At 46.0% G+C, this 25,055-nt stretch overlaps 1 protein-coding gene across 1 annotated transcript in view; it reads left to right on the plus strand.

The window, feature by feature from the left end:
* The window catches only part of LOC119388284 (transcription factor Dp-1), a 147,503-nt gene extending 145,973 nt beyond the window's left edge, over positions 1 to 1,530 (plus strand). The window contains exon 7 of the mRNA XM_049413902.1: positions 1,260 to 1,530. Coding sequence (XP_049269859.1) covers positions 1,260 to 1,359 — 100 coding nt within the window. The 3' untranslated portion in view covers positions 1,360 to 1,530. The remainder of the gene's footprint in view (positions 1 to 1,259) is intronic.
* Positions 1,531 to 25,055: the final 23,525 nt, after the last annotated feature.

The raw sequence follows: 25,055 nt of genomic DNA on the forward strand, positions 1-25,055 counted from the left end.
CAGGATGGGGGCAAACTTTAATGTAATTCAGAAAGCCAGAGTAGTCCAAGATGAATACATGTCATCCCGACACATGCCTATAAAGAAAGATACAGTATCAAAAGAGGAACAAGAATTGTCAGAAACACTGCCATGATAGAAATTATCGCTTTGTCCTACCAGCCAAATGATGAAAAAGGCAAGTGCAGGAAACACTCCAGATTGAAAGTCAAACAACATCCTTGACGATAACGATAATGGGCTTTTTCTTACGTACCAAATTTAACTCGGCATTGGCGTGCGCAAACACTGGAAGCTGGTAAAATGCCCTGTCAAACAGGAACACTTGGTGTGATTAATTATGGGTCATTCCATGCCAAATCATCCAGCGTTTTTTCGACCATCACAAATGTGGCTGAAAAAATTTCCACATTTTCTTGAAGTTCTAAACTCGTTCTGCTCGTTTATTTCTGTTGCCAAAAATTTTCCTGCCTATTTGTGAGTGTGTAGTTTTGCGCCGACTGAGCTAAAGGGCATAAAACAACAATTTTTTTCAAAGGACGTTTATGGGATGCACTCAATAAAAATTGTATTTCCGGCAAGCTAACAAAGTGATGTAACTGTAAAAATAATGACTTATTTATGTATATCGATTCCTCAAGGGCTTTTCGCATGAGAGAAGTTTAATAAAGTTGCAAAGTTTAATATTTTTTTACAGGAACAGGGCAAACTCAAAGGGTAGAAATGAATTATGTACTGGTGGCCTGTTCGACATACTACAAAAAAAAATAATAATAATTCAGTCGTTGAAGGTGTAGCAGATCGTCTGAAAAAAAATTGCGAATTTCACTTTTTTTGAGAAAAGCTCTGTATTCAGCATCAAAAAACTTGCGTTGGTGGTTAGACTAAAAATATGCACGATACTTCATTGGAAAGATGCTGTCATTGAAGCAGCATCTGGTCTGTCCTATGTAGCAACCACCACACAGAATGGGTATTACTCACTCAGTGGAGGGATCAGTGTCCTGTTTGCCACAGGACATGCATCTTCTTTTGTGCATCATTGCACAAACTTTGGCCAACTTGCACGGAATGAAAAAAAAAAACTGTTCTTACCCCGTAATGGCGTGCTGTATAGTATATGTATTGTAAGTGCAATACAACTGCCCAAAGATGTTTTAGTAAAACATCTTACTGGGGTATCCTTGAAAGTCCCTGATTTGATGTCCCTGTATTGATGGTGTTAGGAAACGATTGGTCTACCTTTTTCATCTGTCCAGGGTCCAGCGTGACTCATCACGGCATTCAAGTGTTGCATCACTGTCAGACGGACAGCCAGGTTCCTCTGAGGATGAAGATGATTTCTCGGATTCAGACTGAAAACCTACGATCGGTCGTGGCTTGCCAGTCCGGTTAAATCCACATGTGCATGCATTTCGTTTTCAAAGCTGACCCACAATGCTTATTTAGGTGAAAGCTGTACCTTTGCCTTACTCACATGTATGGGTGTAAAGTACTTGATTGCTACAGCTTGGATGGAATAAACATTGTTGGCTAAAATATGTGTTCGCTTACCTCTTATAGAAGCTGTGTACGCGCTTTAAATATTGTCGAGTCTACACGGTCTCAACCAAAACTTTGTGCTAGCACTGCTTTGGGATATAGTTAAACTCTAATTTTGCAGCGATCTGAACAGCCCGTTTCGCCAAGACGTGCTGCGTGTAGGCAAGCATCTCAAATATGCGCTGATTGTGCATCAAGGCATCATTTTCGCGGTCTTTCAGGGGAAAAGAAAAGGACATGCACTCGAAACCCATATTTATGTTACCACTGCAGTTTTGAGTAGTCATGGGAGCAGACAGGGCGAGTGCTATGAGAAAGGCCATTAAATATGTGCTCAACGGGGAATATTATTGACCCTCTATTGCATCAAGTATGAAAAAGCCATCTGAAAAATTATCTCTTCAGCTTTTATCATCAAATAGACGAAAAGAACATATGCAAAAATTCTCAGATTTATTGTGACCGTATTAACGAAGATAAAGGTTTGTGCCAAATATGGCACACATGCAGATGGGCGAGCGATATTGCTGCCATGGTTGAAAAACAAGATCTCACTAATATTGGCCGTGATGTGTGGAATAAAGCAAACTAATTGTTAGCTGTTTTCAGGCCTAATTGAACATTTCATTTGGTGCATCTCAACGCCGACTTCTATGTGCAAGATGGCTGCTTACATGTGTGCCTGTTCTCATGGTGCCACCTTGCTATACTTTGCTGCCCAAATTACCAACCTCTGACTTGCGGTTGGGAGCATCAGTCGTAGAGGAAATCGAAAAAGCTAAATATTGACTTGCATTCGTCAGACCTCACATATATTTTTCACATACCCACGCCAATATTGTTTGCCAGGCACTCTTGCTGGCACCTCAGACTTTTGTGAATCATCTCAAAACCTGCAAGCACGACCTAAATCCTGCACAACAGATCTGTGCTACATGATCTCAGAGGCTGTGCTTTGCATATATTTGTATCGCAGCATGTTGCGCATTTAGTCACTGAAATCAGGGGTGAGACAGCTGCGCATATTGCGCATTGTTGATACGATTCCACTTTCCTGTGCCAAGCTGCTCCAAAAGCATAAAAATCGCAAAAATTGCACTGAACTGCTCCAAAACAGCCTCAAAAGCCAGAATTTTGATGCGTGCACGTCAGTTTTAGTTGGGAAAAAAGGCTGAGTTGATATGTTTTCCAAGCAGCGGGAATACCAAGAAAATAATGCGTTTGCAGAGCACACAGACGCGCCCAAGCGTGTTTCTTCTATGCACCTTTCTAATGAAGGCTCGCATCTTGCCACCGCCGTAATCTCTTCTGGACTGTTGTCAATATGCGTGACTCCACAATGTGCTGCCATGCCCCAAGCGTGTTGCTTCTACTCGCTAGGCTGTGTTCTGGCGCTACTGGCGCTCAGTGAAAACTACCGAGTGGCATGCGCAGTGATGCAGCAGCTGCGCCAATTTGATACAGTTCGGTATTTTTGCGCCAAGCTGAGCCAAAACCGTGAAATTTGTTGAAATTGCGCCACGCTGCGCCAAAATGCCCGACCAGCTTCAAAATTTTCTCAGTTGCGTAAATTTTAGCGAGAAATGGAGGCCGCGTTGGTCATCTGCAGTGTGGGCATCATCATCGTCCAATACAGACGTGCAGACCCTAGCCCTAACCCCCCAGCGAAAGAAAGGAAAAAAGTCAGTTTCACCGCAAGGACGAAGCAATATATGCGATACCAACAAATTGTAACGTTATACGAAGTGAGGCTGGCAGCAAACTTTGCATTCGATCTCGTGTTACTCTACAAAACGTTGGTGTAAGAGAACACGGCCGCTCCAGGTAAAGATGCTGTTTTTGCAGTGTCTTCGCATTGAGAGCGCAGCACGTAGCAGGATATACGAGCCACCCGCTGATGGCTGCCGAGATAGCGCGCGCGCGCCAGCGATCGCGACCGCGCCCTTGGAATCAAGGTTCAAAGTTGCTGCTCGAGCAACAGCCCTCCCACCCCCCCCCCCCCCTCGCGTCTTTTCATGCTCGTTCAAGACGGGCGGGGCGTTTCGTCTCTGCTTTTACGGCAGGCCTCCCGAGCGGTGTGGTGTTATCGCATGCACCCTCCGAGCGAGGGAGATGGGCTGGCTTGTTTGCTGTCTGCTTCAGCCGCGTTCGTCACCGGCACTCGCGCGCTTTTATCCGCGGTAGAACATACTATGCGCGGGAGGGTGTTATCAATTCGAACTTTATACGGGACATGACGGCAAAAACCCGTCGAGAGCGTCCATATAATTGCTATCGCAATAAAAAAGGACAGTGGTTCTCAAATTTCCTGATGCTTGTATTATTGTGTGCAGAACGCTTTTTAAGCCACTTTTGCCGCAGTACACTTGTTTTCTTTTCCTGCAGAAAAGCATATTGAGATTTGGAAGGGGCTATTAGCACTAGCTGTCAGAGACCCAGCACATTTTGTTCCTTAATTACTTATTCGTGCACGCGCCATGTAATTACCAGTCCTAGTATGATTGCTGATGTCTAAAAAAATTATTGGCAATCATTTGGAGCTGCTGTGTATGGCATTTATGCGGCCTTGAGAAACAAATAGACAAAAATGTACGCCAGTTTTATTTTTCCGCCACCCCCACTTGCTCCTGCTTTACGAAACTCCCGAATTTTGAGGTTGTCAGGTTCGCAGGTCCACATTAGCATTTGCAGTGCCTGTCGAATTATTTGACAGGCCCTACAAATGCTAATGTGGATTTAGTCTGTTCGCACTGTGGGGTGGCTCAACACACTGCTTTCATTGAAATAGCAGTGTTCACGTGCACTGTGCACGAGGTAGCTGATGTTGAATGGCTTGTTCGTATTTTTGTTTTCTTTTCTATAAGTAAGCCTTCTTTGTTATACTGCTTCAAATTTTGGATTTCGTGCAAAAATATTCAGGGTTTTTTTTTTCGTAACCTGCTCCAAATTTGGATTTTTGTGCTCGAAAATCAACATTTTGCTGCTCCAGAAATTGCTCCAAATCCTATTTCGGCTGTTGCACCCCTGCATGCGTAGCGGGGTTGACTCTCAGGTTCTTTGTTGTGCGTAGCGTGTTCCTCTGTTCGCTTTGATACGCGTAAAAGGCGTCGCTTTGTGCCGGCTGTGGGCTACACCATAGAGTTTCATTATATACACTAGAGGGAACTCTGACTCTAGTTTCTATGGGAGCTGCAATGCATGGCGTTTCAGCCAGCATGGGAATGATGGGTTATAGTGAACTAGAATATACTCTAGTGGCACGACCAGCAGGCCACGCCGCCTCTCTCGGCGGTCCGAAACGCCACGGACCGCCGCTAGGATTTTACATGCCGCCACTGCGCCTTTTCCTAGGCTCTGCCGCGCGGCGCGTCGCTCAGCACAGTAATTCGCTACAGCGCGGCTGCCCGAATCTCGCAAATCACTTCGTCAGCGGCTACACTTTGATTAGTTTACAAGTACCGGAGTGTTCTGTTGCATTTTCTCGTACGGACCATGGTAGAGCAGCTGTCTGTATCTTGTCAGGTATCCCTCTCAAACAAAGACACGACCTCACATTAATTATTCAAAACTGCAAATCAGTTTGGTTGGAATTTTATATAATCTAACTTTCTCAATATCGATAACAGCAATTTCATGTTTGGTTGCCTTTACCGATCACTTTCTTCCTCAGGTTCATATTGTTATATTTCTCGCGAATATATAACGGCAAAGTTATCTTCAGATAAGAAAAATAATATATATATATCATAGGCATGGGTTATATACATAAATTAATGGACTCATCCCTGAACTCTGTGAGTTATTCATCTTGTTTTCACGGCTTTAGTTACGAACGTCTTATTAATACCCCTGCTTGCTCAGTTCTTGGCGGCTCCAGCACTGTAATCAATCGATCATGCATTGTCTAAGCTTTTGTTGTCCATCGACCTCACGTAGGAGTCTTCACAAGTTAATATTAATGACCACTTCCCCGTCATTGCGCGCACTAGATATCTGCCAACTATTCTTATTCCAGCTCTTGAACTCTGGTTTCTATAGCAAATCATTGTTAGAAGCTGTATCTAATGCTGACTGGTTTGCTGCTCTTGACACCAATGATCCGCAGGTTCCCTTTTCGCGAGTTGTAATAATGTTGCTATCGCATTATCACTTCTTGTCGCATCCGTCCATTTCTCACCTGTCGCTTTCTGGAGCAAATTTCTTGTAGACATCAAAACAATTATAATTCACGAATTCAAGAAACACCTAAAAGCATAGACGTCGGAAGGATTTTGTCATGGGGGGTGCAAACTCGTGTTGGATCGGTATGGGTGAGGGGAAGTACTTGTGTGGCTTGCAGGGGACGGGGGAGGGGGGGGGGGGGGGGCAAGTGCCCCTTTTGCACCCCACTGCCGATGCCATTGGCTAAAAAATTTCATTTGCCCAATACTAATGTATAGCCCATTTATTCATCACTATACTTTCAGTGTCCTATCATTTATTCTAGTCTGATTTAGCCTGTTTGTTTTGTAACACTTTATATTGTTGTTTTACAATCCTTAATGGAAATGTCCTTTCCAGTATATGTATGCCACATGATTTATACTGTTATTTTATCTGTCATGCATATGCATTTCCAATTATCCTTTGTACTTCATGTCATTTGCACTGTCTATAAATCTTCACTATCGCGCAACATTTCCTGTATCTTCATTATTTGTACATTTTATATTCCTTCATTATATTATTCGTGCTAAAAACCGGCTATTCTTTGTACTCGGCGTATATAAACTGCTATAGCATAGTTTTGCGTAGAGTTTGAAAATAATGTCTTATTCCACTCTTTGACTTCGGGACCTCCTCCCAGTCCCTGCATATATACTAGCTGTAATCTTTCAGCAATCTTTTAATCATCACAATTAATAAAGAGGTGTCCGTCATAATTTTTAAACTGAGCAGTGTGTCCTCTACCATGAACGCCTATATAACAGGCCTGCACCACAACTATAGTGCCTAGAATATACTGGCTAGTGTGCTGAGCGCGCGCTCTGTCGTGGCCACCGCGCTGATGCCTTCCCACAGTCACCGCATGGCGGCGCTGCGACTCGCTAAGGTAAGAGGCGGAGAGTACTTATTGGATGGCAGCGATGGAAAAGAAGCCGGCTCTGAGTAACTACCGAAAGGGAAAAAAGGAAATAAGGAGGGAAAGGTTTTATGATAATTCAAGGGGAAGCGCTTTACTGTTTGAAGCAAGGTCGGGCTGCCTTAGAACGCGTAGTTATAAAGCGAGATTCAGTAACGAAGAAGAACAATGTACATGCTGCGGGGGAACTAAGGAAACGATGGAACATGTACTGATTGAATGTGGCGATATTCACCCAGGTATACGTGTGGGCACGAGTCTACATGAAGCCTTGGGTTTTAGGGACAACAATGGAAAGCTGAACATGTCCGCGATAGAAATAAGTAAGAGGCGGTTAGAGTATTGGTGGCAGAAAAGTAGAGATAAAGAACAAAAAAAAATAATGGGGGAATCCGTGAATTTGTATTTTTTGGTATAATAACATAGATTTAATCAATGTAGATAAGGTATTAGGCCAACATGAAACAAGGAAGCTTTTTTTTTTTTTTTTTTTTTTGAGCCTGGTGGCAGACATGTCACCGCCCCGTTACAAAGGGGACGCTCATAGCATCCATCCATCCATCCGTCTAGAGTTACTGTATATGCTACCTTTAGGTAGCAGAGTTGCGCCTCTGATAGAACTCGCCGCTCGCGCCACCATTCGCCCAGCGCGCTCACGTGCGCAAAAAGCATCCGTTTTAGGGAAAGCCAACTTCACGGCCGCGCGGGTGCTGGCGATTGCCGCGCCACCACCGCTGTATCAAGCCAAATCAAGCCGTCCGGCGAAGCGCAAGACGGTCCAGCTAGAGTGACCTAGAATAGGGAGAGTGTCCAAAGCGCCGCGCGAATACATGGGAGGAGCGAGGGCCTTTTGCGGTGAACTCCCGCGCCGCGGCGCTGCCGTGCCGGACCCGCTTTACTGTTTGAAGCAAGGTCGGGCTGCCTTAGAACGCGTAGTTATAAAGCGAGATTTAGTAACGAAGAAGAACAATGTACATGCTGCGGGGGAACTAAGGAAACGATGGAACATGTACTGATTGAATGTGGCGATATTCACCCAGGTATACGTGTGGGCACGAGTCTACATGAAGCCTTGGGTTTTAGGGACAACAATGGAAAGCTGAACACGTCCGCGATAGAAATAAGTAAGAGACGGTTAGAGTATTGGTGGCAGAAAAGTAGAGATAAAGAACAAAAATAAATAATGGCGGAAAAATAAGGTCATTCTGCCTTAAGAGGCAGAGAGATGGACCGTGAATTTATATTTTTTGGTATAATAACATAGATTTAATCAATGTAGATAAGGTATTAGGCCAACATGAAACAAGGAAGCATTTTTTTTTTTTTTCTTCGAGCCTGGTGGCAGACATGTCACCGCCCCGTTTTAAAGGGGACGCTCATAGCATCCATCCATCCACCGTGGACTTTCTCCGCGGCGGAAGCCGCGCCAAAGCGGCGAGCGTCTGCTCCACGCCTGATATTTTGGCCGCTATTAGCCAAAATTGCGGGAATTTGGGCAATATTTACTACTGCGTCAGTGCAACATAATACTGCAGCGACTCATCGCACAGAGAACGCGTTTGGGCGTTGAGATACGGGGATTTTGTATATTTCCTTTCAGCTCGTTTGTCACCTCAATGGTCAACACTTACGCAGCTGTTTGAGGACCGCATTCAGCGCGCACTTCATCGTGAGAGAAGGCACTTAATTTACTTTGGTGTGGAATGACGAGCGTAACCTTGCTGCAGGAGAGAATAAAATGGAGATAGCCAAGAGAACGTAGCTGGTACCCACGAAACACAAGAAAAGCTAGAAAACTTCTACTAAAGATCTAGAAAGGAAACTCCAAAAGTATATTAGAAGTTTAGTTGAGATGTTATTTAGACGTAAGCAGCTTGAAAACTTCCTGTAGCTGTGCTAACGCCACGTTATTAGAAGTCTAGAAAACTGCTTGCAAGAATTATAAAAAACTTCTTGCTAGATCTTTTTAAGAGCTTTTTTAGACATTTATTTTTCATGCAAACCAGCTTGTTGAGGAGCTTGCCCTAGTCAATTCGTTGCATCATGCAGCCTTTTGCAATCGCGTTTTAGCTGTTCACTGTCAAGCGTAATAGGTAAAGGGATGCCTGCGTAATATGGCATCACATTAATTTCTCGAGCTACTCTAGCGAGCAGGATTCATAATTCAAAAAAGGCAGAAGTTGAGGGGAAGATGGAAGCTTGAAGAGATGACCAATTCTTCGACACGGGGTGTCGCTGGAGCCATTTCGACAAGCAGACTTGTCAATTCACAGCTTTGAAGAAGACAAGTTTGCTTGTCGAAGCGCTGACTCCAGCGACACACCTTGTCGAAGAATTTCTCATCTCTTCAAGCTTCCATCTTCCCCTCAACTTCTGCCTTTTTTGAATTATCAATCCTGCTCGCTAGAGTAGCTCGAGAAATTAATGTGACGCCATATTACGCAGGCATCCCTTTACCTATTACGCTTGACAGTGAACAGCTAAAACGTGACTGCAGAACACTGGCATGATACAACGAATTGACTAGCGTGTTGCTGGAGCCAACATTTTGACAAACTAACTTGTCTTCAAGTTCCAGCCTTGAAGAAAAGTCCGCTTAATCGAAGCGGCTCCGGCGACACCCTGTGTTCAAGAATTTTTTATCTCAGCAAAATTGGTGTTCTTCTGGCCAAATAATTGGTTAGCCCTATTTATTCAGACATGACATTGCCTTAATTCATTGTTCTCAACACATCTAAGCATTTTGATGTCGGGCCGTTTTCATTACTTGTGTTTTATGGAATACGTTATACCACGCTTCCAAAAGTAAATGCGAAATTCCAACAAATGTTGTTATCATGCATAACCTTTATTGTAGCAATTCCAAACAATATGTTGGCCACTTGACATAGGCTGGAGCAATGGAATTGATGACTTTGTTCAAGAACCTGCACGCAAAAGGCACAGTAAAGTACAACGTGTCTCAATCAATCAGACATGTATCAGCACAACAAAAATCGGAAGGCTGTCTTGGCAAACACACGAGCACAGCAGCAATACTTTGCTAAATCATCGAACATTTGTAAACACCAATAGGAGCAGTTCAATGGCTTATTTTGTCTCAATGAAGTAAATTTAGATATGTTAAAGAATCTTGGGTAGGCAAAATTTAGAGTTCCTCTACAATGGTGTGTGTCAATAATATCGTGGTTTTGGGAATACCTGGAATTCTAATTTCAGCCTGCACACAAAAGGCATATTAAATTAAAAAAATGTTTCAGTCAAGCATGCACATACACCTGCATAACCAAGAAACAAATAAAACGAAACAAGAAGCTAGTTTGGTTAAACAACAACAAACACCGTAGCACAGGGCGACATTGGTTTAGGGAAAAATTCGCCCTAGTTGGTAGCACATGCAAAGAATTTTTTCACATAACCAACACAAGAACAAAAATGGAGACACAACATGTGCACTAACTTTCAGTAGAATGGTTTATTGCACACGAGGCAAACGGTTGCACAATGCCGGGGCACTCACACTGCACCAAGACGCAATGCACCGAGATTTGTCTTTTTCCATTTCATTTTTAGATATACATAACACTCATAAACTCACAGACTACTGCACATTCCAGAAAGTCTATTCTTTATCTGACAAGAACAGGGACAGAGTACTAACACAAGTGGTACGGATATTTGCGATTTTGGCAGCTTATAGTATTATCAATCTCGTTAGTTAAGCTCTATTGGTTGATAAAACCTTTGAGTTCTGCTAGAAAGGTTCACACCCACACGCTCTACAGGACAATGCAAGCCACCCATCATTGGCTTTATTTACAAGATTACAATGCTCTATTAACCTATCATTCATGCAGCTGCTTGTTTACACGACATACTGCTTGCTACAGGAAAGAGGTATCTGATAAGCGACAGTTTCTCCACATTCCACAAACCTCATTCTATGTCGTTTCTGGCAAGCAGTTGTCTTCTTCGATGCTTGGCTGCTAATTCTGCAAATCGATTTCAGCTTTCATGGAGCGTAAAAACTATTTGTACATCAGCAAGTGACATCAACCTTATGATGTAGTGCAAAATTTCGTGCAAGTGTGGCACAACAGCTATTCCTTTTTGAGCAACATCACTGTTGGAATGGCAGACTAGAGCAATGGAGTGGTACTTCCTAATCGGGACCTTTGCGACTAACACCTTTGTTTGAGTGACGTGTTGTGTGTGAATCTTTCCAATGTGCTATGTGTTCCGTTGAGTTGTTGCGCTATTCAAGTACAGAATAAAAAGGTTGGCATCACGTGCTAATGTGCAAGTAGTTTTTCAGCTCGATGCAAGCTGAAATCGATTTGCAGAATCAGCACTCAAGCACCAAAGACGACGACTGCCTGCAAGAAACGACATAGGACACAGTTTCTGGAATGCAGAGAAGCTGTCATTTATCAGATACCTCTTTCATGCGGTAAGCAGTATGCCGGGAAATGGGCCACTGCAGGAATGATAGGTTAAGAGAGCATTTTTAAAAGAGGCGAGCGAATGTTGGGTGAGTTAGTGTCTCGACATAATAAATACCATCGTAAGTAGCGCAACTAGACAGGACAACAGTGTTCGTCTCTTCCTTTCTGTTGTCCTGCCTAGTTGCGGTACATACAATGGCATTTATAAGACAGCATTGTAATCTTGTAAACACGATGGATGTCTGGCGTTACAGTGTAGAGCATGTGAGTGGGAACCTTTCTTTCAGAACACAAATGTTTTATCAGCTAATAGAGTTGAATTAACGAAGTTGATAATAGAAGCTGGAAAAATTGCAATAGGGGGTATCAATTTTGTTAGCACTCCTCAACTGTCCTTCTCGAATGAAGCACTGACTTTCTTGAACATGGAGTAGTTCGCGAAGTGATCAGTATGCCGTATATTTTGCTAAAATAAAGCGGAAGAAGACATCTCTCTGCATGGCACCTTGGTTAAGCTTGAGGGCACCACCCCATTGTCTACAAGTGCCTCGTGCGCAATAAACCATTTTTTTTTAAAGTTAGTGCACAGATTGTCCCTTTTCGGCTTTGTGTTGCTTATGTGCTAAAAATTTTTACCAAGTGTGTTGAGGTCACTTATGAGTACAGAAAACAAGATACTTTAGAAATTTCAACCACAGATACACACAAGCACAACAGCAAAACCTAGTTAACAGTAGAAAACTTGTAACAGCCAAAGGAAAGTGCAGCTGAACAATTGCCCACACAATGCGCTTAAATTTAGGTATGTTTCAGAATCCCGGGTAAGCAAAATCAACGAGTTCCTCCACAACGGTGGCCATCATAATCGTGTCGTGGTTTCGGCAATACTCAGAACTTTATTTTCATCCTGCACGGAAATGGCACAATGAAGTCAGCCAAGCATGTGCGTGCAACAGCTTACCCTGTGTCTTTCAAAAATTATGACAAATCGGAACATTTTCGAAGCATATGTTTTGACGCCTTCTGCACATCCTTCTAAGGCCTCACAGCAAAGTTACTTGAACACGGGCATGAGTTGGCGCTCTCATGTATAATTCGTTCAGGTGACCTGTCGGCGGGTTCAGGTGACGCACTTCCACATTCATCACCCTCAACACAGATTGTAACCAGGCAGGCATTATCTACGCTTTCAGTAGTTGAGTTTTGTGCTGAAAAGTTACTAGCTTTCATTATTTTGCATCGAGGCGGTCTGGCGAAAAAGCCGCTCAACTGCAGCATGAAGTCGGCGATGTTTTTGCCGACGCGATAGGGAGCCGATAGCTTTCTTTTTTCTTTCCATGGCAGACCCTTTCGCGCGGAAAGCTAAAAATGACACTTACGTCTGTTGGGTGTCTTGAGACAATGAAGACAATGGAGTTTTGACACGAAAAAATAGCAGGACGAACAAGAAGCACATTCCGAAAAGACGGAGAAAGGATATTCAACTTGAAATGCTTGAAACTATACCAACTATACTGCGCAGTTATCGATCGTCGGCGGCTTCGGTGGAAAGAGAGCGAGATCCGAGATAAGAGCGAGAGCGGCGAGAGCGCCAGAGCGGCGTCACGGGCGGCCAATGAGAGTGCACGACACGATGACGTAGAATGACGAAGTGTGTGGCGACCAATGGCGACCATGGGTGGCGACATGTCTCGACCATGGCCTCCGAGATGGGGGGACGCGCCCGCTATCTCTGAGGCCATGTCTGGCCTCTCGACGGCGGGAGGGTGAGGAAAAGACGCTTTTCTTCCGCCCTCGCTAGGAGCGCGCCTCGGCAAGCATGGTCTGCGCGCGAACGAACTGGAGATGACGCTCGAAGGGTCCGGGGGCACTCTCGGTCCCCATACTGCCCATAAATTGTATCACATTTTATTTCATCAATTAAGCGATGGTGATCGATGTTCGGCGAATGATTTTGTATCCTTCACGTGCATGGTGGGCTAAAAGATGGGAAAATTTGGTTTACCGATCTTCACATGTTAAAATGGGGAGAAATATAAACCCGCTACCCTTTCTTTTTATTGCGCATGCGGTTCAGGCGACCAATATTTGCGATTACGAACGTATACGAGCGACCGAAGTTCATATGCGCGCATTTTAATGGCAAAAGCTCTAGAAAAAAATGTTCACTAAACGTTTTAAAAAGACTTCTTGTAAAAAACGTTTTTTCAACGTCTTCTGAAAAACTTCTTGTGAAAAACGTTTATTCAACGTTGCATAATATACCTAGATGTCTGCATACCTTTTTAGTCGTTTCAAGAAGTTTTTTAGAGGTTTTGTGTTTCGTGGGTATGAACGTAGTAAATGGGTAGCTCTTGCGTTTGCACCCTTCATATCCTTTCTTTTATTTCGTGCGTTCGATTTGTTTTACAAGGCTGCCTCCCGCACTCTGTTGGTTCAAGCCTTTTCATGCGAAGCCGAATGTGTCCGTCGGCGTGGCCGCGGTACCAAAAGCAAAAAATTATACACGCGTAACTCGCGTCTCATTCACTTGATATACACGAAAATTGGCATGGAGGGGCACGAATGTATGCCTGACATGACTGAGAGGTCATGGCATCACTAACTTGATACGCTTGTCATGTGCGTAACGAGTAACAATAATAATATTATGGCGTGTGGCGCGCAACCCCGTTTTCTCCGGCCAGAAATATTTCTGACGATGTGTGGTCTGGCGATTTGTCTTCGTCTGGTGATAAAAACGTGGTCGTCATCAATATCGATGTCAACATGTAAGACTTACCAATACATTTTGAACAAATGGACGCATAAGTAAAATGTATGCCAAAATACATGAAAACAAAAGCAGGGTCCCTTACGCATTCGCCTAGCTGAGACGACTCGAAAACTAATGCTATCTTCTTCTGTTTCGTCAGTCGATGCATTGATCCTCCCCCACTCCTTTCGGAAAGCTTTCTGCACATAACGTGGTTTCGGACTGCCCACAGGATCGAAGGCATTGCAAGCTTTCTGCACCTCACCTGCTTTTACATTGCCTCCGTGATCGGCCCCAGATCACGGAGGCAATGCAAAGCGACTATGTCTCATCATGATCATATGACGTCACGTTGAATGACGCCCCGGTGACGTCATAGTGACGTCACAAAATGGTAACGTCACTATGACGTCGTCACTTGATGATTTTGTGCATCACTCATGTTGGCGACGCGCGGGACGGCGACGGTCAATTTTCGTGTTTGATCGAGGCAGCTAAGGCTTTTGCCTTTAAAAAAAACAAGACAAACGAAAGTAAATGAAATGACAACAGTGCAACATCGTGTATGCCTCACTTCATATTACAAGCGAACGCCCGAAAACAAACGTGATTCTCAGCTCACAGCAGCTGATTACACACGTCTGCGGAGCAAAATATCGAGCCTTGTTTTACCCATCTGGTCAAATCTTTATATTTATTAAAAGATGACCAGACATGCTGCTTCAGTACTCCGGAAATTCAACACGAAAGCGTGGTGGACGTTATATATTGAGCTCATCAGGAAAAAGCGGGAAAGTGCGGTCGGGTGCCCTGTTGACGCGCACCAAATTGCCGTTGGAACGATTGCATTTTATGTAACTACTCATCTGCATCTTTTTGTAAAGTCTCTGAACCGCGCGAACGCTAACCGCCGAGAACCGTGAAAATAGCTGAATTTGAGAATGAGTTGTTTGAAACTGTTTTCAGGATACATATATCCTGAATGATTTTTTTCAGGCTAGGTACATAAGAGATCTCTGTATTTCAACAATTTTCTGAAGTGATTGAGATTGAGGTGTTACGCTTTCATATTTGTAAATTTCTTACCGTGTTGTCGTTCAGGCAGGTATTTAACTTGTACAGCAAGAATGGGGGTAATTTGTAACTTTATTTCATGATACCTGGATATTTGTAAAGCATTTTCTATATTACGCATTTTATGAAAACACTTGTGGAATAGGTTAGTTTACCTGGTATTGCATTTCTTTCAAATGTTTGAGCACGGTGAGCCTTGTTGTACGCTACCTCAGAAGCAAAAGTAAGTCAACAGCATTCCGCGGTCGTATGGCCGTCTCTACTTTTTCTTTTGTTTCCCTTACGCATTCCCGGTGCGCTCTGTCCATAATAAAGTGCTAGGGGAGGCTAATGAATTGTTGAATAAAGCGGTGTGCATTTACTTTATTATTACTCTTAATTATTGCATGCATGATGGTATTGCCCAATTACCCATGTAAATAAGTTATTTTCATTCTGTTCTTGTGCGTGTTCGTTCTGCGTTTTTTACGCACGCACCAAGTTTCCCGAACATTATCACCGGAACTAGGCCACGCTAAGCCCGCTGGATACATGATTTTTTGCATTCTGTTGTTGCCCCAGCACCAACACAATGCTTAAAGGGGCCCTGCAACACTTTTCGAGCATGCTCAAAAAGCGCTGCCGATCGGTAGTCGAGGCTCCCGAGAACACGCGAGCCAAATATTATAGCGATGCGCACGGCCTGGAATTTACAATAAATTCTCAAAGTCAGCTGAAAATCGCTCCCTCTTCTCTCGACAAATGATGTATTAGTCCGCAAAATATGACGCGATTGTCGGCAGTTCCACCATTGGCTGATGTTATAATCACGATAACACCCTCATTATTACTTTCGTTGTTAATTTTGAGTTCAATAATTAGATAATATGTATGTTTATATTATGTTATCGCGTTAAAAACACCGAACAAACATTAATATTAGCACTTCCGGTCTCACCGACAGCTCGTCTGCTCGTAGTTGCGTGGTTCCGTTTTCTTCGCCATGCGCAGTGCCGAAAACGTGAATATTTCTGTGCTTTTGACCATCGCCGGTTGCCGTTGAGAGTGGCAGCCGTTCGAGTGTTGCCTCGTCAGCTGAGAACTGCATCGTCGGCACGTTCTCACGACCGACCGAGGCACGGGCGCAGCGTGTCTCCGATAACAATGCTGGCGTCCGGTAATGGTGGCGCTTCGGGGTCGTCTGCCAGTGCCGTCTTACGAGGCGGTGTATCGGAGTATGGGCCGAAACCGATCTCAGCTGTCATTCGTTCCAAACGAGCGCGCACGTTTGCTTCCATGGTTGGCAGAGCGATGAAAACACTACGGCGTTCGAGGTGCACACCCAACATTACCAAACCGACGCGCAGTTTTCAAGCACGCGCGATACACAGCGCGATCGACTCCGCTCGACGAGAACGACGCAAGCCGACCGGAAGTGGCGGCACAGACCACGTGGTTGCGCCGAGACGCCAGAGAGAAAAAATGAAAAAAAATGCCGCCGGCGCTGACGTCGCCTCCTCGCACCTCCGCCCTCCCTCCCTCCCCTCACGCCGCGCGCAGCTTTCCGCGCGCTCGCTGCGTTGAGTTGAGAGAGAAAGCTGCGGAACGTGATCTCTATAATTTGGTAACACCACTTAGACTTGACGGATTCGAAAAATTTTTGCGGCATATGGCTCGTGAAGAGTCATACGTCAATAATGGGACTATTCCAATATAACAAAGAAAGGTGTTGCAGGGCCCCTTTAAAGATGGATAAACTCCATTCCGCACCGCATTATAAAAGTTAAGTAGTCTTCAAGTGCCCTGTGTGGAAACTCAGCGCAAAAAACTACAGCGCGTAGCAGACGACCCTCGCTTTCCGCGCGCTTCCCGAGCGCGGAAAGCCCACGGGTCCGGCGCAGCAGCGGTACGGCGCGGGAGTTCACGGCAAAAGGGCCACGCGGGAGCCGGCGCTTTGGACACTCCCCCTATTCTAGGTCACTCTAGTCCAGCTGAGTTCGGATTGTTTGTCGTTGTTGTGGTGGTGTCTTCTGCTGTCCGTTTTTGCGAACGTCTGCGCGGCGCAGTGCCCTGACTCAGTGTTGCGCGACAATGACAGGGTGCTGCGCCCCCCACTGCACGAACCGACAAGAGCACGGAAAGGCCTTCTTCTCGATTCCGTGTGGCAAGTCTGTCTCCGTCGTCCGTCGCCGACTCAAGTGGCTGCTGCACATGAGACGTCAGAAGCCGGCGATAACGAACAGGATATATATCGCTTCTCTCTCACTGGTCAAAGGTTGATTAAAAATCGAACGGGACAAAACGGTAAAAATATGCGCGAGTGACTGTGTGAAGGAGGCGATGTGTATGTATATGAGCCTTACAGGTCTATCAAAACAGCATGATTCATTCCGAGCACTGTGCGGCATAAAAGTTTGAAGCATGACCGAGTGTTTATTATTTGCCACATCTACCTAGACGTACGCGAAATTCTCGTTGGCTTGCGCTATTTGTAAAACACAGTGATAATTTTAGCACTTGTTTTCTCGAGCTATTCACTTAATCTTTTGAAGCGCTGCATCAAAAACTACGTGAAACGAATAATTAGGCTGAATTTAATTGGTCCAGAATCGTGAACGTCGCACTTTTTCTAATTGCCATTTAAAACAAAAGTATTACTTTGATAGTGTTCCATCTCCACTTGTTCCATCTCAAATTATTGTTTCTCCGAGCTTTCCATTTTTTTTTTCTTCGAATCGAAAGTCACTGTGCCAGCGACGCGTTATGATCGAACGAGAAAGTACACGGAACCGCTGGGCCGAGAGGACAGCGTCGGCCGTCGAAAAACTGAACATCGCTGGAATGCGCCGTTTTTTATACGTCACGCATCGAACTTTCCAGCCTTATCACTGGTGGTCGCGCAAGCTCTGGAATAATCTTGACAATTCGCGTCATGTGCGGACGTAAAATTTCAAGCTCGAGATGTGTCCTTCATTCGATTGCTTGGTATGCATAAGTATTTTTGACCAAATCTGAATGGCGTCCGTCACCTGGAAGTTAGTTTATCTGAGGGCAACGAACGTACGAAAGCTCAAAGGGGCTTTCATCTGCCTGCGACATCGACACTCCTGTGACGTGTTCGGTGTGGTACATACCATCCTGAGTGACGATGCGCTAGTAGCGATGACGTCGACGAACCGAGTGTTTTTATCGTGGGGCCGACGCCTGCAAACTCTCATTCTTCATGACTGACCTTCGTCGCGCCGCTTTGGATGATTTCATGAAATTACGAGACGCAAACCACCAAGAAAAAGCTGGCGAAAGGAAAGAGCATGATTCGACGTGTGTTCTACAGTCATCATATCGGGGAACCGTTGTGAGCTGCAGTTAAAGTTGTTTTGTTGGAAGCACGGAGAAAGCGGAATGAGCGTGTCGTTTCATTACACGTACGGTACACGCCATCACAACCACAAGCTGTCAAAGTGGAGTAGCGTATATATAAATATCATCGCTAACAAGTAACATGCATGTAGTGTTAATAGTGAATTTTAACTGCAGCCGTAACCGTGAGAGACCGGATAGGTGGGGCCATCTGGCGGGGCAAAGAACCTGGCAAGCACAGAATTGTTATTGTAGAAACCTATCGTATTCTATTTCTCCGCGGGTGTGCATTTGCTATATATTCCATAGACCCCTTTGCGTATACTGGAATGCCGTGCACGCTAAAATTCTCTAATAGAGATAATAGAGACAAACCAGCGAGTATGGCCCAAGCGTGCGTCCCCGGGCACCACCTAATTGCTGCTGGAACGGCGTCTATTTTTGAATCGCTGTTTTGCAAAGGGTCGAAGCGAAAACGATTCCCGACCTCGCGTATCGCGGTGATTCCAAGTTACAGAATGTCGTCTTCAACACTATACTCGGCGACAACTTTTCTTGGCACCACTGTGGAAGCTACAGAGCCAAAGTGCTTGCATGCCCGCGCGCCAAGAAATAGTACCTATATTTATTTTTTATTCGAAAAGTTACCTAGCTCGAATAAATAAAGATTTCTTCATTATAAAAAGAGAACGAGTATGGGAAGCCATTCGTGAAAAAATGTTATTGGCCTGAACCGTGTGCGCCCTCAAACTCGCCGTTTCGTTCTCTTAAATGTAAACATTTCGACAGAAATCTGTCTGGCTGGGTGGAATATTTAGGAGGTTAATATGTCTCCAGCCAAGTTTAAGAGAGCCCGACGTTTCGGGACCGATTCGGTCCCTTCCTCAGGGGTGACTGGTTTCGTCACGGAAGCTTCTCCCCGACTTGTTCCACCGCGGCTCCGGATTTCCCTTTCCCTCACGATGTAGGTCCGCCTAACCTTTTTTTTTTTGATCGGCCTTTTCTTTTATATCATGTTTTTTTATTACGCCCCACCAGCCGATTCCCTCCCTGTCCCTCGACACTCCTTGTGATGGACGACAACTTTCCGCCAAGCTCCCTGTCGGAAATCACCATGAGCTGTAGCTCTAGGCGCTCTCGAGCGTTTGAACTTCTTCTTCGGGAGGCAAACAACCTCCTCCGGCAAGATGACGCCAAAAAATCGCTGTCACCTCGCCGCCGTCCTCGCAAGGTTTGCAAGTGTCTTGCTCAGCCACGCAGGTACAAACGACCCGCCTCTGTTGTGCCAGGCTCCACGAACCAGGCGCCCGAACCGCCATCCAGCCCCGGTCCCTTCAACTCCACGGGCGCCGTTAGCCACCCTAGCGCCGTTCCCTCCACAGTCGAGAAAGACGCTGCTGCCATCTTGGCTCGTCCTCCCTCCCAAGTCGGCCATTTTAACGCCGAGGCAGATTCCAGCGAGCAAGTCACGGTGGATCAGGAGGGTAACGACCGCATTGGCATTCCAGAGGGGAACCAGGAGGGACAATGCCCCTTGTCAAACAAGAACCCTTCCCCTCCCATCGCAGGGGGGAGCGAAGAAATCACTGCCTCATCAGCTTCGTTGAATGAAGCCACACGAGCGCCCACCAGGCCCCTTTCCCCCTTTGCTGACGTCACGGAGGAAGCACAGCTGACTCCAGGGAACCCAGCTCCCGCTCACACGTGCACAGCAAGGTCAGGCGAGCCATTGCCCATTCTTGAGGGAAAGGAGCCCCTGAATGGCGTGCCCTCCTCCCCACTCCCTCGCGCCAGCCGCGTGCTGGGACAGCTGACGGCTGAAGAGTTCCCCGCCCTCTCCCCCACTGGGGCCCCGAGCGCTACAGAGCTCAGGGTTACCAGATGGTGCGAGCCTCAAACCGCCAAATTGGACTCCGAGATAGCCCAAACATAGCCCAACGCGTAAATTTGAAGTAGCCCAAATATAGCCAAAATCAGCAAATGTATGCGTGAATCCGTTGTATTGCGTAATATTTTTTCTGCTATTCAATCCAAAATGATTGAGCGATGGCTGCAGAATCTAGGAATTTAAGTGCACGAAAGTGGTCGAAATTTAAGTAAGTGGACGAAATGACAAACTGCGACTGACAGGGTCACTGAACCTGCAACCTTACGCGATCTGCTAGCTTTCACAATCATGTGCCCACTTCCCCTTTTCGGGAGACTTGAAAATATGCGCCAATGACTGACCAAGCGCCAACCCCCCCCCCTCATTTCCCTCCCTCTCGACGTTTTTTTTTTCCAACCTGTTCTCCGCCACATAATTCTGCAGCAGCGGTTCCTGAGTCTTTAGATATGTGCACGATTTCTTAGTACTTGTACAGTGTGATGTCTCGGGGTCGCATTCCGTGTTGTCGCAAATTGTTGGGGTATTTGAAGAACGTCTTTCCACTCTTGTCATAACACGTGAAATGTCAGACGGACACCCTCCGATTCAGTAAAAACTGTAAATGCACGCGTATTCAAGAAAGCATTTCATAACAAACACAGGTGTGCATTTTACTTAGAGGCACTTCCGCTGCTATCTTGGATTTTGGTCTGGGACTGAGCAAGAGGGCCCCCTCCACATCTTTCTTATCTTTCATTGTGTGGTGGGGGAAGGGGGGGATGCTTGGTCGACATTTTACGGTAGTAGAAGTCAAGAAAGTCTAGAGAAAACGTGAGCCATCGACACGGTTTCAAACTGACGACACGTGAAGCCCTTTCTTGGGCTACGTCTCCAGGTGCAGGGATCGTTAAACACACTGGACTGTTTTGATGGCGGGACCTATTAGCGGCATGCGCATGCAAGCCTTGGCGTTCTTTGTAAAGAGCTTTTTAACAGAGAGAACGATCACCACCTTTCTTGGCTACTGCTCTGGAGTACAAAAGCTGACGTCGCGCCTCGGTACTGCTAGTACTGCATTTTTGGGGGGTCAGGCATGTTAACAACAGCCCAAAGAGGCTTATGGCGGTGGCCAGGGGGCCTTCGTTGACAAGGTGCATTAGAGTTACTAGAGAGTTTTAGTCCTGGGGACCCACAGACGATCGTGTACGCACGCTCCTGCTTTCCTTTGTATTCTCCATGGGTGCAGCTGCTGGGAGTCCCCGGCACTTGTAAGTCAGGAGGTACAGACGAACGCAAGAGCGTGCGTGCGTAAGCCGTTTGGGGTCCCCGATACTAAAATTATCTACATTTTGTAGCCTTTTGGAATTCTTGCCTAGTCGATAGCAATGTAGCCCAAAAATAGCCACACAGCCAAAGAGAAAAATTCGACGCCAACTCGAACAAAAAGTAGCCCAATTTGGCTATTAATAGCCCAATCTAGTAACCCTGACAGAGCTTTGCGCACCAAGTGTTCCCATCAACACCGAGCGTCGGTCTCAGCGTGCGGAGAAGCCCGCTGCCAGCGACCCACGCCCCCGGCCCCCACGGCACACAAGCCCCGACCAATACCCGGAAACACTGCCGCTCCGGCGTCCCAAAGAATTACGTCATGATGACGTCACCGACACCATCTTGAATAATTTGCTAGTTCGGCGGCCTTTTAAAAGGGGCCGTAACTGAAGGTGAAATTGGCGCTAGTGTTCATGGAGATTCAAAATTAAAGCAGCCAATGGCAGCCTGCCGCCGTGCCGGCAAAGCCGTGCACCCCGCGCCGGCCGCGGAGGCCGCGCGCGCGCCGCGACGCTAGACGCTAGTTTTGAATTCCTCGAAAGTTCCGTTGTAGGAAGAAGCGAGTGCTGAGAGCGGGCACCAGGCTGGCCGTGCAGGGTTAGCGGGTCATTGTTCGCTCTTGAGACTTATCGAAGTGGTCGTTATGTCAGCCGTGCTCCGTCGCCGCCATACAGGAGCCCGTCCTAGTCGCCGGCCTTGATATGAAGTTTCGTGATGTTCCGTTACATGAAGCGAGCTTTGGCCGGCGTGTGGAGTTTTCGCGGTGTTTGCGTGTTGTGCGCTCTTGCCGCCGTGGTGGTTAACGGCACGCACCATTCGTACATCATGGAACGGTGCACGGATACTTCAAGACCGGCCGAGTTCCGCAAGATTCTTCGAGGTTCCGAAAAACTAAAGGTGAGCATGCGGCTTGCGTTCGCAGCCACACATTTACGAATTGCTGTTGGACAACACAGTTATTGTTTTTTTAATTACGGCTGAATCGTGAAAAGCACGATGTTGCAGTTAATACCGCTGTTCCTAGAAGGAATGAAATTAAAGAACTTGAGACTCATAGTTTAGCTTTTGCGTCTATGACAGAACTGCGTGATGGAAGTGCGTTTTGCTTTTTTTGCCTGTTTATCACTCGCCATCGTTTAAATACGCGTTCCTGAGACTCAATAGGCAGTTTTAGAATAGCGTACGAAAAGCTTTGCGTTGGCTTTTCGCGCAACTGTGATGCGTCGTACGCTAACCGCTTGCGGGCTCCCGTAGTGACGGAAATAGCGAGCCGCAAACGCTAAAATAGCGTACGCTATTCTAAAACTGCCTAATGTATCGCAGCTTGCACTGAGCCGAGACGACGAAACTACGTTTGCCTCATGCGACTGCGTAATTTGTATCGTTGGAATTAATAGTTTTCAATTGCTTTATTTCAGGACGGAAACGTTTTCGGAGTATTCGAGAAGGCAAGAACTGATGCGTTTGCCCAAGGAGGGGTTAACAGCTGTAGAATCAGCGTTCTGCGAAGTCTCGATCCGCAACTCAAGTGGACCAGCTTTCTACCCTGCCCCCAGTGCTTCTTCTCGGTGCGTGAATATGCTATGTACTTACGGCTGAAGAAGTAGTTTGTGTGTTTATATATTGTCTCTGTTATTGCCTATGGAAAAACCGCTCTAAGGATTCATGTGTAGGCATGAGACATGTCCTATATGCAGAATTTTACTGTTTGTGTTTATCACAATGAAGTGCTCAGTGTACCCAACATGACGTCCTCCCATCAGTGGCGTTATATTCAGCTAGACATTGTATTCGCGGTGAAAGATAAGCTGCGTATAGGATTATTTCACCTGGTCGTTGAGTAATACGTTTTTCTTCGAATGTCATGTGCTGCTGCATAAACTGACCATGGCCTGCATCCCGTTGCCACCAACTGACATTCAAGTAGTGTTCAAGTACCATGTATTGTGTCTTGCTCTTTTTAGCGCAATGTACTACTTACTGTGCTAAATCTTATCTTTTTCATTTTGTTTATCTGGTGAAGGTGTCCAGCATTTCATGTATATTTGTGCAAAATCTGAGCAAATATGTAAGTGGTTGTTTTGTGTTTCGTATCATTTCAACGGTTAATAAGTAAATCATTGCAATATTATTTCATATTTACATATTTTGCGCTTCGTTATGTTTTTGTCATGCACGACATTTCTTTAAACTACATGATTACCTCTCATCAGAGGCTCCTCTGCACTTTGCTCGGTATTGCACCAAATGAAAATCGTGTTTCTTATATGTGTGTACGTCAAAGGGCCTACACTTTCCAGTGTTTTCGATTTTTTAATTTCTAAATATTACAACGAACTTTTGTGTTTAGTCATGCGCACACTGTGAATTCTTCCCTTCTGTTCTTCTCCTGAACTTGTATCGTGCCCCATTACATGCAAATCTTGAGTTTCGGAAACAGAACAATAAAAAGAGGTAACAGAAACGTTGTAGGTGGATTCATCCTTTATGCTCTAGCACATGCTGGCTGCGGGCAAACGCGAATGCGCGGCCAAGCACAGCACGCGCGCGAGCGCACGCGAACAAAAAAAAAAAAAAAAATCCCGGCGCGGGGCATAGGGAACCCAAGCTCAAGTTTGCGGCGCGACGACAGCGCCGCGCCAGCCGCGCTGCGGCTCTGTCGGAAAACACTGAACCGTCGCGCGGCCGACTCAGCCCCTTTCACGGTAGCGGTAGCGGTAGCGCACGTGCGCTCGCGTTCTTCTCTCGGTGCGGGCGTGCGGGTAACTGTGGGGCCGTCAGCTCGGCACGTTGAACCGAGAGGCTTGCTGTGCGAAGCTGCGCATTTCCACGATGGCAGAAGCGACCCCGCGGAAGCGCAAGCGTGGTCCGAAGTATTGCGGTTTAGTGGCCAGCCACAACAGTGCAGACAAGGCACACGATTCACCTGTTAAACTGTATCGGTTCCCGGGCGTGTCGCACGAGAAATAAAGGCGGCAAGCGTGGATAGCTGACAGCGCTGTCTCGCCTTCTATTTTGGCTGTCTGAGTTCATCGCTTTCGTTCGTTCCGACTACCTGAATCGGTAAGTAACGGGGCGCATGCACGCAGCGACTACAGTAATGATTACTCGCTGTCTTCTCGCATTGTTAAAGTCCAGTTACGGTTGTAGGTGAAGCAACTTTGTGTTTTGATTCCCCGTGCTCGTGAGACCTACCCGTCGTTGTTGAACGTTCACATTCGCATTATACCGTTAGCGTTGCGCGGTTGGTTGAATTCAACTGAACTCCGCACATTGTCAGAAGTTCGGCGCCTGCATTTCACGCGTCGGGAAGGCTGCTTTATCACGCCGGAACGGACGTCTGTGCATTTTCAGCAAGCTTTGACATCGTTCTGCAGGTTTGCTTTGTTTTTGTCACTTTATTGGGGTGATATATATTTAAGCCGCTAAATATAACTGGCACTTCATACATGCTTTGCAATTGCAACCTTGAATTAACCACCTTCTGACTTTGTGCGATTTTCTAGCCGCGTTCACGCAACAGGTTTTATACGCCTGTCAAGTCGGTATCATAAAAAGAGACTGCAAGCATGACGCGAGAGC

This window comes from Rhipicephalus sanguineus, chromosome 3, assembly GCF_013339695.2.
Source record: "Rhipicephalus sanguineus isolate Rsan-2018 chromosome 3, BIME_Rsan_1.4, whole genome shotgun sequence".
NCBI classification, from domain to species: Eukaryota; Metazoa; Arthropoda; class Arachnida; order Ixodida; family Ixodidae; genus Rhipicephalus; species Rhipicephalus sanguineus.